Source organism: Archocentrus centrarchus, chromosome 18 (assembly GCF_007364275.1).
Source record: "Archocentrus centrarchus isolate MPI-CPG fArcCen1 chromosome 18, fArcCen1, whole genome shotgun sequence".
NCBI lineage: Eukaryota > Metazoa > Chordata > Actinopteri > Cichliformes > Cichlidae > Archocentrus > Archocentrus centrarchus.
The window spans coordinates 2,482,226-2,496,267 of record NC_044363.1 but is presented as its reverse complement, the minus strand read 5'-3'; the positions used below and the strand labels follow the sequence as shown (position 1 = coordinate 2,496,267).

Below are 14,042 nucleotides of genomic sequence, written 5' to 3'. Positions count from 1 at the left end.
GGTGAACAGCTTGTAAATTTGGATCTGCTCCCTCAGGCATTTTTTCGTAAAGGAAATACTTAATCATATGGACACTGGATTTATCTCTGGAAAGAGAAAATTCCTCTTTTTCTTCTTAAATTAATTTTCTTAAGGAGTCAAAACTTTCTACCTTAAATAAAAAATAGTACAGGTGTGCATGAGTGTGATTAAAGGCAGGATTAAGTAAGGAAGTGTGAGCTGTGTGTCTGTGCCTGTGTTTGTGTGTATATAAGTATATGGGTGTTTATGGCCATGTTGGAGGAAAAGAAGGCCCAAGGTTCTCCGAAAAAGAGCAAACCATCAAAGATCAACAGCAGCAACACCTGTAACCTCTCACCGGGTAAAACCAACCAAATCTCAAACAGCAACAACGGCTTCAACCCTGCACACCGGTGAGAGCAGAACTCTTTGTGTTGAGAGAAATGCAATGCATGCAACTTTGTTTTAAGCATGCCCTTACCTTTTATTTGTGGTGGAAAAATTTGAAAATAGTCCAACAAATTTAACTGAAAAAGTTCCGTTTTGATCACTTGGATCCTAACCGCTAACTTGCTTTCACAGAATCAGAACCAGGACGGGAAAAACTATTCTCTGGGGCTTTGTAGTTGACCGGCAGAAAATACAGTGCCTTACTCTAAAATTAGAAGCCTGAGCTCATTAGATTATTGGTGCCTACTTTATCGATGAAGTCAGAACAAGTCTGGATCAAATTGGATCTAATTGGTGTGGATTGCGGAACGTACCTTTTGAACAAAACTAATATAAAATTAAGACAGTAGATTTGAAAAAATTTACTGTACATTCTTAAAAATATTGTGCCACTTTATTCATGAAGTGCAGATGTAGAGAATAATGGTACAAATGGTAGAATAAACAGTCCAAAGTTGGAACAGGTTGGAAAAAGTCGGCCATGTTGGAGGGAAAGAAGGCCCAAGGTTGTTTTGTCAGAAATCTAAAAAAAAATTAACCATAAGAAGGTAAAATTAACACAACACCATGGGTTGTTTTTTATTTATTTTTGTTTGTCCTCATTTTTGACTTACGGGTTGGTTTCAACCATACCTGCTAAATGCTGCTGAAGTCTTTTATCCACAGTCTAAGGCGATTACATTCTTGCATGGCCGTGTGTGCATATGGAGCAATTAGCAAGTGTGAAATAGTCCTTTGGTATTAACCCTGGCTGGCCTGAGGTGATCTTATAGCTAAAGGAAGAACTGCATGTGACAGGGTTATGCATGGAAATGTGGGCGTTGCATCTGTCTAAACCCGAGGCGTTAAAAGTTTTTTTCAGCTTTGCTTCATACAGTTCATGTACATTACCACCAAACGCGTTCATCAGTTGTTTACACCAATGAATTCACATTTTGTGTGTGTGTGTGTGTGTGTGTGTGTGTGTATATTTGTGTAATTTTGTGTCGAAACGTTATGTGCTGACCTTCTTGTCCAGGTCTCTCTTGCAAAAGAGATCTCAGATCTCAATGGGACAAACCTGGTTAAGTAAAGGTTATAATATAGTGAATGAATGGACTTGTAATTTGCAATCCTTCCTAAATACAGGTTTTCATTTCCATCAATGAAACCCACTCATTTGTTCATTTGTCTGTTAATTCATGTATTCACTCATTCATCCATTCCTACGCCCATTTGTCCACTGAAGTTTTTAAACCTGGCTGAACGTTCTTGCCTGCATCCAGGTCCCTCTTTCTTATCTAGACGTTCAAGATGACATCGACAGCCAGCCCAGACACATAATATCTCCAGCATGTCCTGGGTTTGCCTCGGGGTCTCCTCCCTGTTGGACATGTTGGACAGACCTACACTGTGGGGTTTCAGGAGGCCACCAAGTCAGATATGCGATCCACCTTAAATAACCTGAAAATAAGCCAGAGATTTGGACAGTTTTCAAATCTTGAATTGAAACTGTGACCTCAAAACAATTCTAATTGTTTTTTTAATGGACAGCTAAGACACTGGTGAGGCGTTTATTACAGTGGCTGTGTTAGATTAAGTGGTTTCTATCTCGTGCCTTGAGGCCATTATGGGCCTTGGCCGAGTTCTGATGGGATGATTGTATAAAGGGGAGTTAACATGAAAAGACTGACCACTGTGTGTAAATGGAAGCGTGGCTAAAAGAGACAGATTAAATTGAAGTGATAAATGGGGAAAGTAAAGATGGGTAGGGCAAAAAGAGAAACAGCTGTCTGTGAGAAAGACAGTTTTAATAAAAGGTGTGAAATAGCTTTGGTCTGCACCGAGGCTTCGCTCTGAGCTCTCTGTTGTTAGGGGTGTAGACAGCTGGATTTAGCAGCATTTATGTGTGTGTGTGTGCCTAAAGGACTTTCTATATTCTTCCATGTCCTCAATGTCTACATTTCAGGTTTCATCACAGCTGTGTCACCTGATGTTTATGTCGTACTTGTTTCTATTCCTTGTTACAGATTTATTATCATGTCATGTCCTTTCTATATTTGAGCTTTTTATTTGCATCTGCTGTCATAATTTTTAAAATACTGCATGCAGTTGGCAACAGTTGCTCCAATTAAAAGACAAAAAAAAAAAAAAAAAACAGCATATTGAAGTGTTTTCTGATCTGACACCACTACTGTTGAGGTTTAGGTAAAAAAAAAACAGCGTGGATGTACCTAGGAAAATGTTGTGCAAGCCAGCACTTTTAAAAAAACACATGCACTGAGGGGAAAGGTTTGCACCACTGGTACAACATCCTATTTGCCTGAAAGAGCCACCAGGATAAGAAATAATACCCCAATACATTAGGAACTCTCGGCAATTACCAGCAACCTGGCTGTATCTCCCTAACACACACCTGTTAACTGGCCGCATCCAGCCTATTTTCAGTGATTCCCTCATCCACCCAAAATAAATAAATGGTATATCTAAAAAAAGTTACAGTAAATTTAAACACTACATATACACATAGACTAAAAGACACAATCCTCCCAATAGTCCTTCTCTGATACACAATTTACACAACCCGTGGACGGGACTTGACAGGGCATGGCCAGTCAAAAGGTTAAAAACACTGTCGAGCATCAAAGATCCAAATAGCAGGACAAACCAGTGACTAAGATGGTTCTGGCAACCCAGACCTAATTTCAGTCAGCATTGTAATGAGGCAATACCTCTTTAACAGCTAAAGGCTGCAACATGGTGACCAGTTAGCTTCTGCTGTTATCTGTCAGCTGCTGATCAGGTGATGGATGGGTGGTGTGCAGTAATCTTTTCTGCTTGTGTATGCTTAAAAGCAATTAGTATGCTGTAAAAGTAAAGCAATGATCTAAAGAAGGCTAAAGAGGCAGACAATTTTCTGTGGATTTATTGCTACACGGTCACCTATCCCACTGATATAAAATTATTATTATTATTATTATTAGTTTTGCATATTTACATTGCATGATAATACAAGACCATTCTAAAGAGGGATACCGATTGAAAAACTAAAAGCTCCTTCAGTTCAAAAACACACTGACCTTGTAGCAGCACTGTCCAAGTCACATACACATTTAGCCTACACACTCACCATATGACCAAACACCTCGTAAATGTTTGACAGGGTTTTGCTTTTTGGAATGTGACCGGGTTGATCGTCCAAACAGGTGGATTTAAAAGAGCAGCTGCTGCTTTTTCTTCATTTTGACCACCTTTTCTGCCATTTTTACTGTTACTCACCTTCATTTCTTCATCATTTTTCCCCTTTAATATATGCACACCCTCTTTGAAGTTCACACCATAGGCGTAGGAACCGGGGGGAAGGGGGACGCCCCCCCCCCCCCCCCCCTACAATATTGGAGACAGGTGCATTTGGCCCACCCAAAAATTACACCACGGAGGAGAAAATGTTTTCGCTTGCGTGCTTTTATTTTGAAGGCGCAACATAGCGTCATGCCACTGGCTCACCCCCCCCCCCCCCCCCCCCCCCCCCTCTGAACGGCTCTGAGTGTTTGGGAGCCGGAGACAGCAGCAGGAGTCAGAAACTCTTTGAATGCGGTAAAACAGTCTGTCGGGAATGTTACCATGAATATGGCTGTTTGTCAGTTTACTTTCATACATAGGACAAAGTTTACTTACTGGACAAGAAGTCAATTTGCAATGAATTTCAAATGAGAGGCGGAAAAATCATTTTGGCTCTTTTGTGTACCTGTTTGACTAAATAAATGCATTTTTGAACATTGTCAAATGTTTTCGACCAATAAAACATATCAAACTTTGCACTTCTGTGCGTTACTAAATTATTTTTGTGCTACTGAAATATTTAGCTTGCTAGTATATGAAGGAGTGTGAGTGCCACATTGAGAAAAAAAATTTTGAGAATACAGTCAAAATCGTCGAAGTAGTCATTTCAAGTCAAATAACAGCCACAGCTGCTGTACTCTCTACAGAATGCCTTGGGTAGAAACAACTTGATCAGCTGTGTTATTGTGTCTTGTGGTTCTACATGTCTCCTCTGTACTGTACGAAGGTGCAGCCATCCTTCCAGCTAACCGTTGCCAGTTTGTGGGGTTTTTCCTTCTGAGCAGATGCAGCTTTTTGCACTCTCTCTTTAACGTCCTCATACTTATCACTACATCATGTTTATGTACTAAAAGAGAAATCATTTCCTTGTTACTAAAACCGATTCTAAAGTATAGTTTCACTAACTCATAATACAAGACATTCTGGAGGGTATAACAGACGTGTCGTGGCAGTTGTTTGACTTAAAATGACTTTAATCTGAACATTTCGACTTCTTTTTTCAAAATTTTGAATTTATTCTAAAAAATGCACAATTTATTTATTTTTTCTCAATGTGGCCCTAATACTCCTTTGTACAAGTACCAGTGCGACCAGCTAATAAAGTAAACCTGGAATGACATGGTCATTATGCTTCATAAAAGACTCAAGCCATTTTGTTTGGTGGTTTGTCCATGTCTTATGATTATAAAACATATATATATATGTAAATTATACATGCAATAATATAGGTGTACACAACACTATTTTTCCAACAAACATTTGAAAAAGAAGAAAGTAAAAGATTAAATAGCATTTTTTATGCTTTGCTCTGAGTATTTACGGATCTATCAGGTTTCCGATATGTGTCCCCCCCAATAGTAAACTCCTTCCTACGCCCTTGGTTCACACCATTGTTTTTCAGTGTCTGCTGTAGTTTAGCCCTCCCACACCTGTTGACCGTTAGCCCTTTAACGTGGCGCTCCAGAGGATTCATCCAGTCTGTCTGATTTTACTGGTTGCAGTGGTTTAAGGTTAGTGTCACCTATAAGAGAGTCACTAAAGCAGCCTAATAATAATGGCCTGATGTGATCAATGAGGAATGACAGAAACTTAACAGTCATTTTGTCAAGTGTAGAGTAGCATGGTGGTCACACTGAATAGGATTTTTGCACCAGTTTATTCTAAATTCTGACAGTCACAGTCTGATATTGATTGCTTTTGGTGCTACTACATGAAATCTTGAATGCTACTATATAAAAAAGGTCTTGTCCAGTCATAAATCTTGTGGCTTAAACCTGCAGTTATCTTTTTATTGGCCACAGTATTCCCCGACTGGTTGGCAGAGGTTTTTGGAGGTTACTGGCTCTTACTGGGTGAAACTGGATTCAAAGAATGTGTTGTACCAATTACCTCACAGTGATTGCTTTTGTTGCTAGCATGTTGCCAATGGTTGCCTGTAATTTTTCATGTTTGTCTGCAAATCTGTGGCCTGTGCGACTGGGCCCTTATCACCATGAATGTCATACATCCAAAAAGTTAACGTCATGTGGTTACTGATCACATGTCTGCAAAATCTCAATAACGCTGAGCTTTTACCTTTTAAGATAATATGAAAAAGTTTACATATTTTACAAAGTTAGCAAACTTTTACTTAAATTATTGTTGGTGATTTAGTGATGTGACGATCATAGGAAATGAATCCCTATTGGAGAATCCTTCACCTCACAATGTGGGAACAGCGGTAACGCTGACTGAAGTGTGTTGTTTGACGAGTTACTTACATTGGTGGGTGAGAGTATAGCGCACTTTGTATCACTTCCCATTCCTAATATCACCAATTCCTGGAAATAGGATCCCTCAGAGTGGGGGCCTGCTGATGGTGATAAATTAGCAGATTTGACATGATTAAACTGTGCCTAAATTGCAATTATGTTGTCTGTACAGCGTGTTATGAATATAAACCCATTATAACATACAGTTGTATTGTATATAAATCTATATTTGGCATGGTTGGTCTTTGCGTTTCAGCGATCTTCCGACAATCCGGTCACTTCAGATTGGACTCCATTAGTTCATCCAGTTGTGAAAAGGGTTTCTGGGTCGCCAACCAGTCCCGCCTCACTGTCAGGTTTTTAAAGTGTGATAACTGTGGACAGGATGTCATAGTATAAAACTATGACTCAGTGACATGATTTTTAAGTTTGCGGATAAGAAAAGCTAAGCCTTCAGATTCTCCTTTGGCTTTGTAGTCAAAAACACATCAACTCAAGCATTTAAATATAATAAAAGGCCCTAGAAAGCCTCTGCAACAGCCTTTATTAGCTTTTTAAATATGTAACATAAACCGAACATTCCTTGTTCATCTGTATTTTTAATGTCTTAAAATAGTAAAAGTCTTATAGCCAGCTCCCTACATCAGCCGATACAGTGTCAAGTGTGTGAGTGTGTCTGAGGCGGAATGACACATGCCTTGATGGTGATGAAAAGTCTCAGCTGTAACTGAAGCCCCAGTGTGATGATGTAACTTGAACACACATATTCACACGCTGCTACATGAGGTGGTATCATTCTCATTTTCCACTGTCCGACTCATTCAAGCACTCCATGAGACCAGATGGGAGAGATTTCTAAGATTTTACATTAGAAGGCAGTTTGTCTTAATGCTCACTCCTATGGTCTTCACAAGTGGTCAAGTACCTGCTCGTTAACCTAGAGTGTTTCCACTTTAATTACCCAGGAGACCTTTAAAGAAACACTCTAGCAAAAATCTACTCTTTGAGTATCAAATAATCACCCCCTTAAGGTTGTTGAGGATGGCGTCTACACTCGGCTTGGTTTCTCAGAAGTGACAGCAGAGGCTGGCGGCTTCTACAAGAACATGGCTGTATTTAAAGAACTGGATGCCAGACTCTACAAGGGTGAATTGATTTAATGACACATAACCTAAAAACCTTTTTACTTTCCAAGTACTTGGAAAGTAGTTTTCACACATGTGAAACCTCCATAGATTCAAAATTCATAATAAAAAGACCAAACTAATATTTTGTCCTAAATTTTTTAATATTAATATTAATTCTGCAACACCAATGGACACTCCATAATCTCCTCATAGCGTTTTCTTCCTTTGTGTGGCCATCTTACAGTTTTTTTTTTTCATTTTTTATTTAATAAATCAAAAAAAAAATTACAGTTTAAGGTGAGATTTTCATGCTAGTAATGGATGACATACAGGGGTTGGACAATGAAACTGAAACACCTGGTTTTAGACCACAATAATTTATTAGTATGGTGTAGGGCCTCCTTTTGCAGCCAATACAGCGTCAACTCATCTTGGGAATGACATATACAAGTCCTGCACAGTGGTCAGAGGGATTTTAAGCCATTCTTCTTGAAGGATAGTGGCCAGGTCACGACGTGATGCTGGTGGAGGAAAACGTTTCCTGACTCGCTCCTCCAAAACACCCCAAAGTGGCTCAATAATATTTAGATCTGGTGACTGTGCAGGCCATGGGAGATGTTCAACTTCACTTTCATGTTCATCAAACCAATCTTTCACCAGTCTTGCTGTGTGTATTGGTGCATTGTCATCCTGATACACGGCACTGCCTTCAGGATACAATGTTTGAACCATTGGATGCACATGGTCCTCCAGAATGGTTCGGTAGTCCTTGGCAGTGACGTGCCCATCTAGCACAAGTATTGGGCCAAGAGAATGCCATGATATGACAGCCCAAACCATCACTGATCCACCCCCATGCTTCACTCTGGGCATGCAACAGTCTGGGTGGTACGCTTCTTTGGGGCTTCTCTACACCGTAACTCTCCCGGATGTGGGGAAAACAGTAAAGGTGGACTCATCAGAGAACAATACATGTTTCACATTGTCCACAGCCCAAGATTTGCGCTCCTTGCACCATTGAAACTGACGTTTGGTATTGGCATGAGTGAACAAAGGTTTGGCTATAGCCGCCCAGCCGTGTATATTGACCCTGTGGAGCTCCTGACGGACAGTTTTGGTGGAAACAGGAGAGTTGAGGTGCACATTTAATTCTGCCGTGATTTGGGCAGCTGTGGTTTTATGTTTTTTTGGATACAATCTGGGTTAGCGCCCGAACATCCCTTTCAGACAGCTTCCTCTTGTGTCCACAGTTAATCCTGTTGGATGTGGTTCATCCTTCTTGGTGGTATGCTGACATTACCCTGGATACCGTGGCTCTTGATACATCACAAAGACTTGCTGTCTTGGTCACAGATGCGCCAGCAAGACGTGCACCAACAATTTGTCCTCTTTTGAACTCTGGTATGTCACCCATAATGTTGTGTGCATTGCAATATTTTGAGCAAAACTGTGCTCTTACCCTGCTAATTGGACCTTCACACTCTGCTCTTACTGGTGCAATGTGCAATTAATGAAGATTGGCCACCAGACTGGTCCAATTTAGCCATGAAACCTCCCACACTAAAATGACAGGTGTTTCAGTTTCATTGTCAAACCCCTGTAGCTACCTTTTTATGGTAGTTGGGGTTTTATTAAGCTGCCATTCCTGCCCTGAATTTAAAGCAGATGCCCTCGGCTGAGGTACAGTGTGAGGTTACCTGACCACACAGTGATTCATGCAGCAGTGATTACTCTGCTCTGGAAAAAATATCTGAGTAGGAGCGTACCAGATTCAAATAAATTTTGTCTGCGATGCTCTTCATAAGTGATCTATAGTATCATCAGCCACTTTATGTACTTGTTAATACTGGATTGGGATTCTTTTTTGCCTTCTGAGCTGTCTTAATTCTTCCTGGCACAGATTCAACAAAGTGCTGGAAACATTCCTCAGAGATTTTGGTCTATACTGACATGATAGCATCACACAGTTGCTGCAGGTTTGTGATGTGAATCTTCTGTTCCACCACATCCCAAAGGATTGAGATCTGGTGACTACAGAGGTCATATGGGTGCAGTGTGCTCACTGTCATGTTCAAGAAACCAGTTTGAGGTGATCTGAGTTTGTTGTTATCCTGCTGGAAGTAGCCATTAGGAGATGGTTACACTGTGGTCATAAAGGACTGGACATGGTCAACAGCAATATTCTGATATTCTGTCTCATTTGATAGGAGTCTCATTTGGTACTAAGTAGGGGTGGGACTCGATTAAAAAAATTAATCGAATTAATTAGAAGCTTTGTAATTAATTAATCAAAATTAATCGCATTTTAATCACATTTAAATATTTAACATGAGAAATATTAATTTAAGTTTGGTTGATGAATGAATCAATATACATAAGCTTAAACTTCAAAATTTTATTTCCCACCAGTCTACTACACAGACCAACGAAGGGTGGAAGTGCTCCTGTGATAAGCAAACACCTGAAATTAAAGTTAAGCTTCATAAATGGATAGTTTTAGTCAACATTAATGTCTCACTTAATATAGTTGGAAATTAATCATTCGCTCAGCTGTATTCCTTGATGTTGTTATGCTTGTTTTAATAGCTTATTTTGAATAAAGAATTAAAAATTAAACCACAAAAAGGAGAAAAAGTTCGTTCTCCGTTTAACCAGCTGCTTTTACACAGCTGTGCTTCACACTCACGGTTGCTAGACGACATGAGCTACACAGAGGTGAGGGCAGGCGACTCTGATATGAAGGCTAGCCGCTCACTTCCGGCCTTTGCGGTCTACGTGGGCCGGGTCCTTCGAAGGATGCAGCCCCTGAATTTGGACATTGTGCGTCGATATAATCTGTATGCCTGGAACTCGTGCACTGAGAAACGTTCCACGGTGCAAAGTGCGATTAAAATGTGTTAAAATTTTTAATTCGTTAATTTCCCCGTAATTAATTAATCTAAATTAACGCGTTAAAGTCCCACCCCTAGTACTAAGGGGCCCAAAGTGTGCCAAGAAAGTATCCCCCACATCATTACTCCACCATCAGCCAGAAAATCACAACTGGGGATTTTTGCTGAGTCTGTGTGAACTGTAGCCTCAGTTTTCAATTTTTAGCTGACAGGAGTGACACCCACTGTGGTCTCCTGCTGCTGTTGTCCATATGCTTCGAGGTTCAGCGTGCTCCACTTCCAGAGATGCTGTTCTGTACACCTTGGTCGAAATGAGTGGTTATTTGAGTTATTGTTGCCGTCCCATCAGCTAAACACGGTTTGTGTCTAAGGCCTTTTTTTTTTTAGTTCACAGTAACTGCTTGGTAGATTCAGTGAGAACTTTATGTCAGTGCATGTTTTTTATTTGTGAAGGAAGACACATGAAAGAATATAACATTTAATATATTAAAGAATCAGAAGATATCACATGTACATGTGGTCAAATCTTGTTCAGGCAGCTGGCTGTGAAGGCTTGTGGCTCCCCTCCCCAGAAGAGCACTGCTCTAAGCTAAACATAACAGTTTTATCCTACAAGTGCTATCGATTCAAAAACAGTTGCAGAGAGCCGTGGTTTAGACTTGGCCTTCTCAGATTGGTTCGTCCAGCGGTTGGTTCCGGCATCATGGCACAGGCTTCTCCAATCAGCAATAAAAGCTCTGTAAAAGACACACACACACCTTCCCCTCTCACATATTCCTAATCATGACTTGGCAGTTTTATTCTCCTTAGCAACAGGGTGCGATGACCTACACACACCCTTCCCTCCTTAGACACAGATGTTCATGTTTTGGCAAAACCTTTAAGGATAAGATAAACATATTCTTCTCCGAGACCGAGAAGGTCATAAATAAGATAAACATATCTCCCAAAAGGCCTGAAGTTAGTCTGGCACTATCTGTCTGTCGCTCTCTGTCTAATGTATTATTTAATTGTCTGTTATTTGGTTCAGCCACTTTTTATTAATTAAGTTCCTGGAGTTTACTTTTAGACATTTGTCATTTTATTCATTGGGTAAAAAATAAACTCCAACATTTATAATGTCTAATCAGTTGTTATAATGCATTTACAATCCAAAGAAATTTTAGCTATTTGTCATAAAGTGCTGTGTGTCAGGCAGAACTTGGACCCCAAGACTCGTAAAACAGGACTGAACTTAGAAAAACACAGCTTTGTTTGCTGGTTAACTGTCATTAACCTGTGTAAATACATACTGGGCTGGTCAGGAGCCAGGAATACATAAACTAGGGAGCTACTCAGAAACAACATGGAACACACAGAACAAGGGAACACAAGTGGAAGGGGAAATAACTGAAGAAAACACAAACAATATATATGCAAGAGGAAACAGCCGGGGAGAAGAGGAGACAGACTAAATGTGGAAGCACCAAGGACTAAGTATAGAGACGAGGCGAGGACTGAACGGGAAGCAAAATGGGAATTATAATTTTAACAAGCAGGGAACAAAGGGCACAGAGAACAGGACAGAGATACAGTACAGGGTCACAGAGAAGCAGAGTGACACCAAGACAGAAACACAAGGGAGGCAGGAAACTAAAGAACCCAAAGCCTTAGGAATACAAATATCAAGAAACAAATCAGGAGAAATAATACAAAGATAAACCCTGAGAATACTGTCTTATTTTGAGAAATAGAATTTAAGACCTTCCCAGTGTACATAATTGATAATTGTTATTATTAGTTGTAGATATTTAGTAACAGCTTATGTGTGTGTAAGAACTATCTTGTGCGGTCTCACTAGGTTTTATTTAGTGTTGCAGAAATTTCCACCTAGTAAACGCTCGGGTTATAACTTGGCCAAGTTTGGACCTTTGAACAGCTGCTGCCGCCGGCTCCTGCGCTGCTGCTGCTGCTGCCTTGTGACTGGAGACCTGGACTTGAGTTATATCTGAGTCATAAAAGCAAAGACTTGAAACCTCATTTGGACTTGACTGATGCAAGCTCTGACCTTCAGGAGAATTTAAAAAGAAGTTTTGCCTGTGTAAATATTGTTAAAAAAAAAACAAAAAAAACCACTGCCTTTACAGGCAAGAATTAACTCAAAGAATTTGTAAAAATAGCAAAATATATATTTGAATTAAATTAAATTGTCATGGCTGGGTGCTGCAGGCAGGGCAGAGAGGACCTCAAAGCGGGACGTGAAACGGGAGCAGAATAGTACTTAACTTTTATTGAAAATAGCACGAAAACAAAGCTGGACAGAGGCCAGCTACACGAAAACCAAACACTTGAAAAAAACTTGAGAACTCAAAACACTCAGCACGAACGCTAACCTAAACGTAAACAGACTTAGGACCCGACAAAGGACAAAGACAAGAGCAGGCAATAAATACACAAGGGTAATGAGGGGAGTAACAACAGGTGGGAAAACAGCTGACCATAATCACAACAAGAAACATGACACTATCAAAATAAAACAGGAAGTGGAACAAAACACAAAACACCAAACCTAACACGAAATCCATAATAACATACAATTAAACAAAAAGCCTAGCCACAACAAACTGAGGATCTAAAGAATAACAGCCAACAGGCGAAAAATATAAAAAAATGAAACTAAACAAAAAGGAACTCAAACCCTGGGCCACCAGCCCACAACCATGACATAAATATGACCACGCCGGGCCAATAAATGCTTTTGCATCTTCGTGCACGCCAGTTCAAGGACAAATTTGCCTCAGTGAAGACTTGCATGTGCGTACCATGAGGTGCTGAGTGACTGCAGCTTTCTGCTTGAGCCAGCAGTGATTTATTTTCATCAGCACTAATTAGTCTCTCTGCTAACTGGACCTCAGGGGTGACATCAGCTCTCAGAGGGCTGGTTTACACAGCAGATGCAGGTAAATATTGTATTTCCACTTTTTAGTACACACAAGACATCAAATTAACAAAATGTAGAGTGATTAAAAATAACCAATGTAATAGATTATGTAAGAATTAAAAAAAAAAAAGATGAACATTTGGGTTTAACCAAATAGGCGCCCTTATCTCCAAGTCATTTGTCAAAAATATCAAAGCTTATTAAAGTGGCGGTGCTGTGGAGAGATTTATGACCCTGACATGTGTAGCAGCAGGGTTGCCCGGTGTGGGTTACCGTGAGCACTCCGTGTCCTCGCCGCCTGATGATTTAAACTCCGTCTGTTGCTGGGCGTGTCGCACAGGGTGTAGGGACCCCCACAAACTGCTGAGGTAACCGCACACCCATGTCATTCAGAACAGAGCAGGTTGGGTGATGGCTGGTAGCCAAAAACAAAAAAAAAAGGAAGGGGGGGGGTGAGAGAGAGAGAGACAGAGATTAGGATTCTTATGGACTCAGTGCACACAGTGGCGATCTGAAATAGATGCTAGCAGACTGAAAGACAACTTTAACAGTCTAAAAAGAGGAAGAAGGTTTGGTCACTAAACATATTAGAAACATATTAGTGAATATTGTTTCATGTTTAAATTTGGTTCAAAGATGAAAGTTCTGTAGAAATCTACAATGTTTCTATTTTTAATACATTTGACACGCATACAACCTCCACTCCGGGTGAACAGACTCCTTTTACTGAATGACAGTTTTTGAAATATGAAACATGCTTATACCATTTAGCTGATACACCTCCCACTTTATTATGTACACCTTGCTAGTACAAGGTTGTGCCTTCCACCACATCCCAAAGGAGTTGTTAGACTGAGATCTAGTGACTGTGGAGATGCTTTGAATACAGTGAACTCATTAGTTCAAGAAACTAGCTTGAGATGATCTGAGGTTTGTAACATGGTGCGTTATCCTTCTGGAAGTAGCCATCAGAAGATGTGTACACTGTGGTCATAAAGGGATGGAGATGGTCAGCAACAATCCTCTTGGTACTAAGGGCCTAAAGTGTGCCAAGAAAATATCCCCTAGACCATTACACCAC

At 40.2% G+C, this 14,042-nt stretch overlaps 1 protein-coding gene across 1 annotated transcript in view; it reads left to right on the top strand.

Moving 5' to 3' along the window:
• Positions 1-273: 273 nt before the first annotated feature.
• The window catches only part of LOC115797615 (serine-rich adhesin for platelets-like), a 30,332-nt gene continuing 16,563 nt past the window's right edge, over positions 274-14,042 (top strand). Inside the window, exon 1 of the mRNA XM_030754213.1 lies at positions 274-413. Coding sequence (XP_030610073.1) covers positions 274-413 — 140 coding nt within the window. The remainder of the gene's footprint in view (positions 414-14,042) is intronic.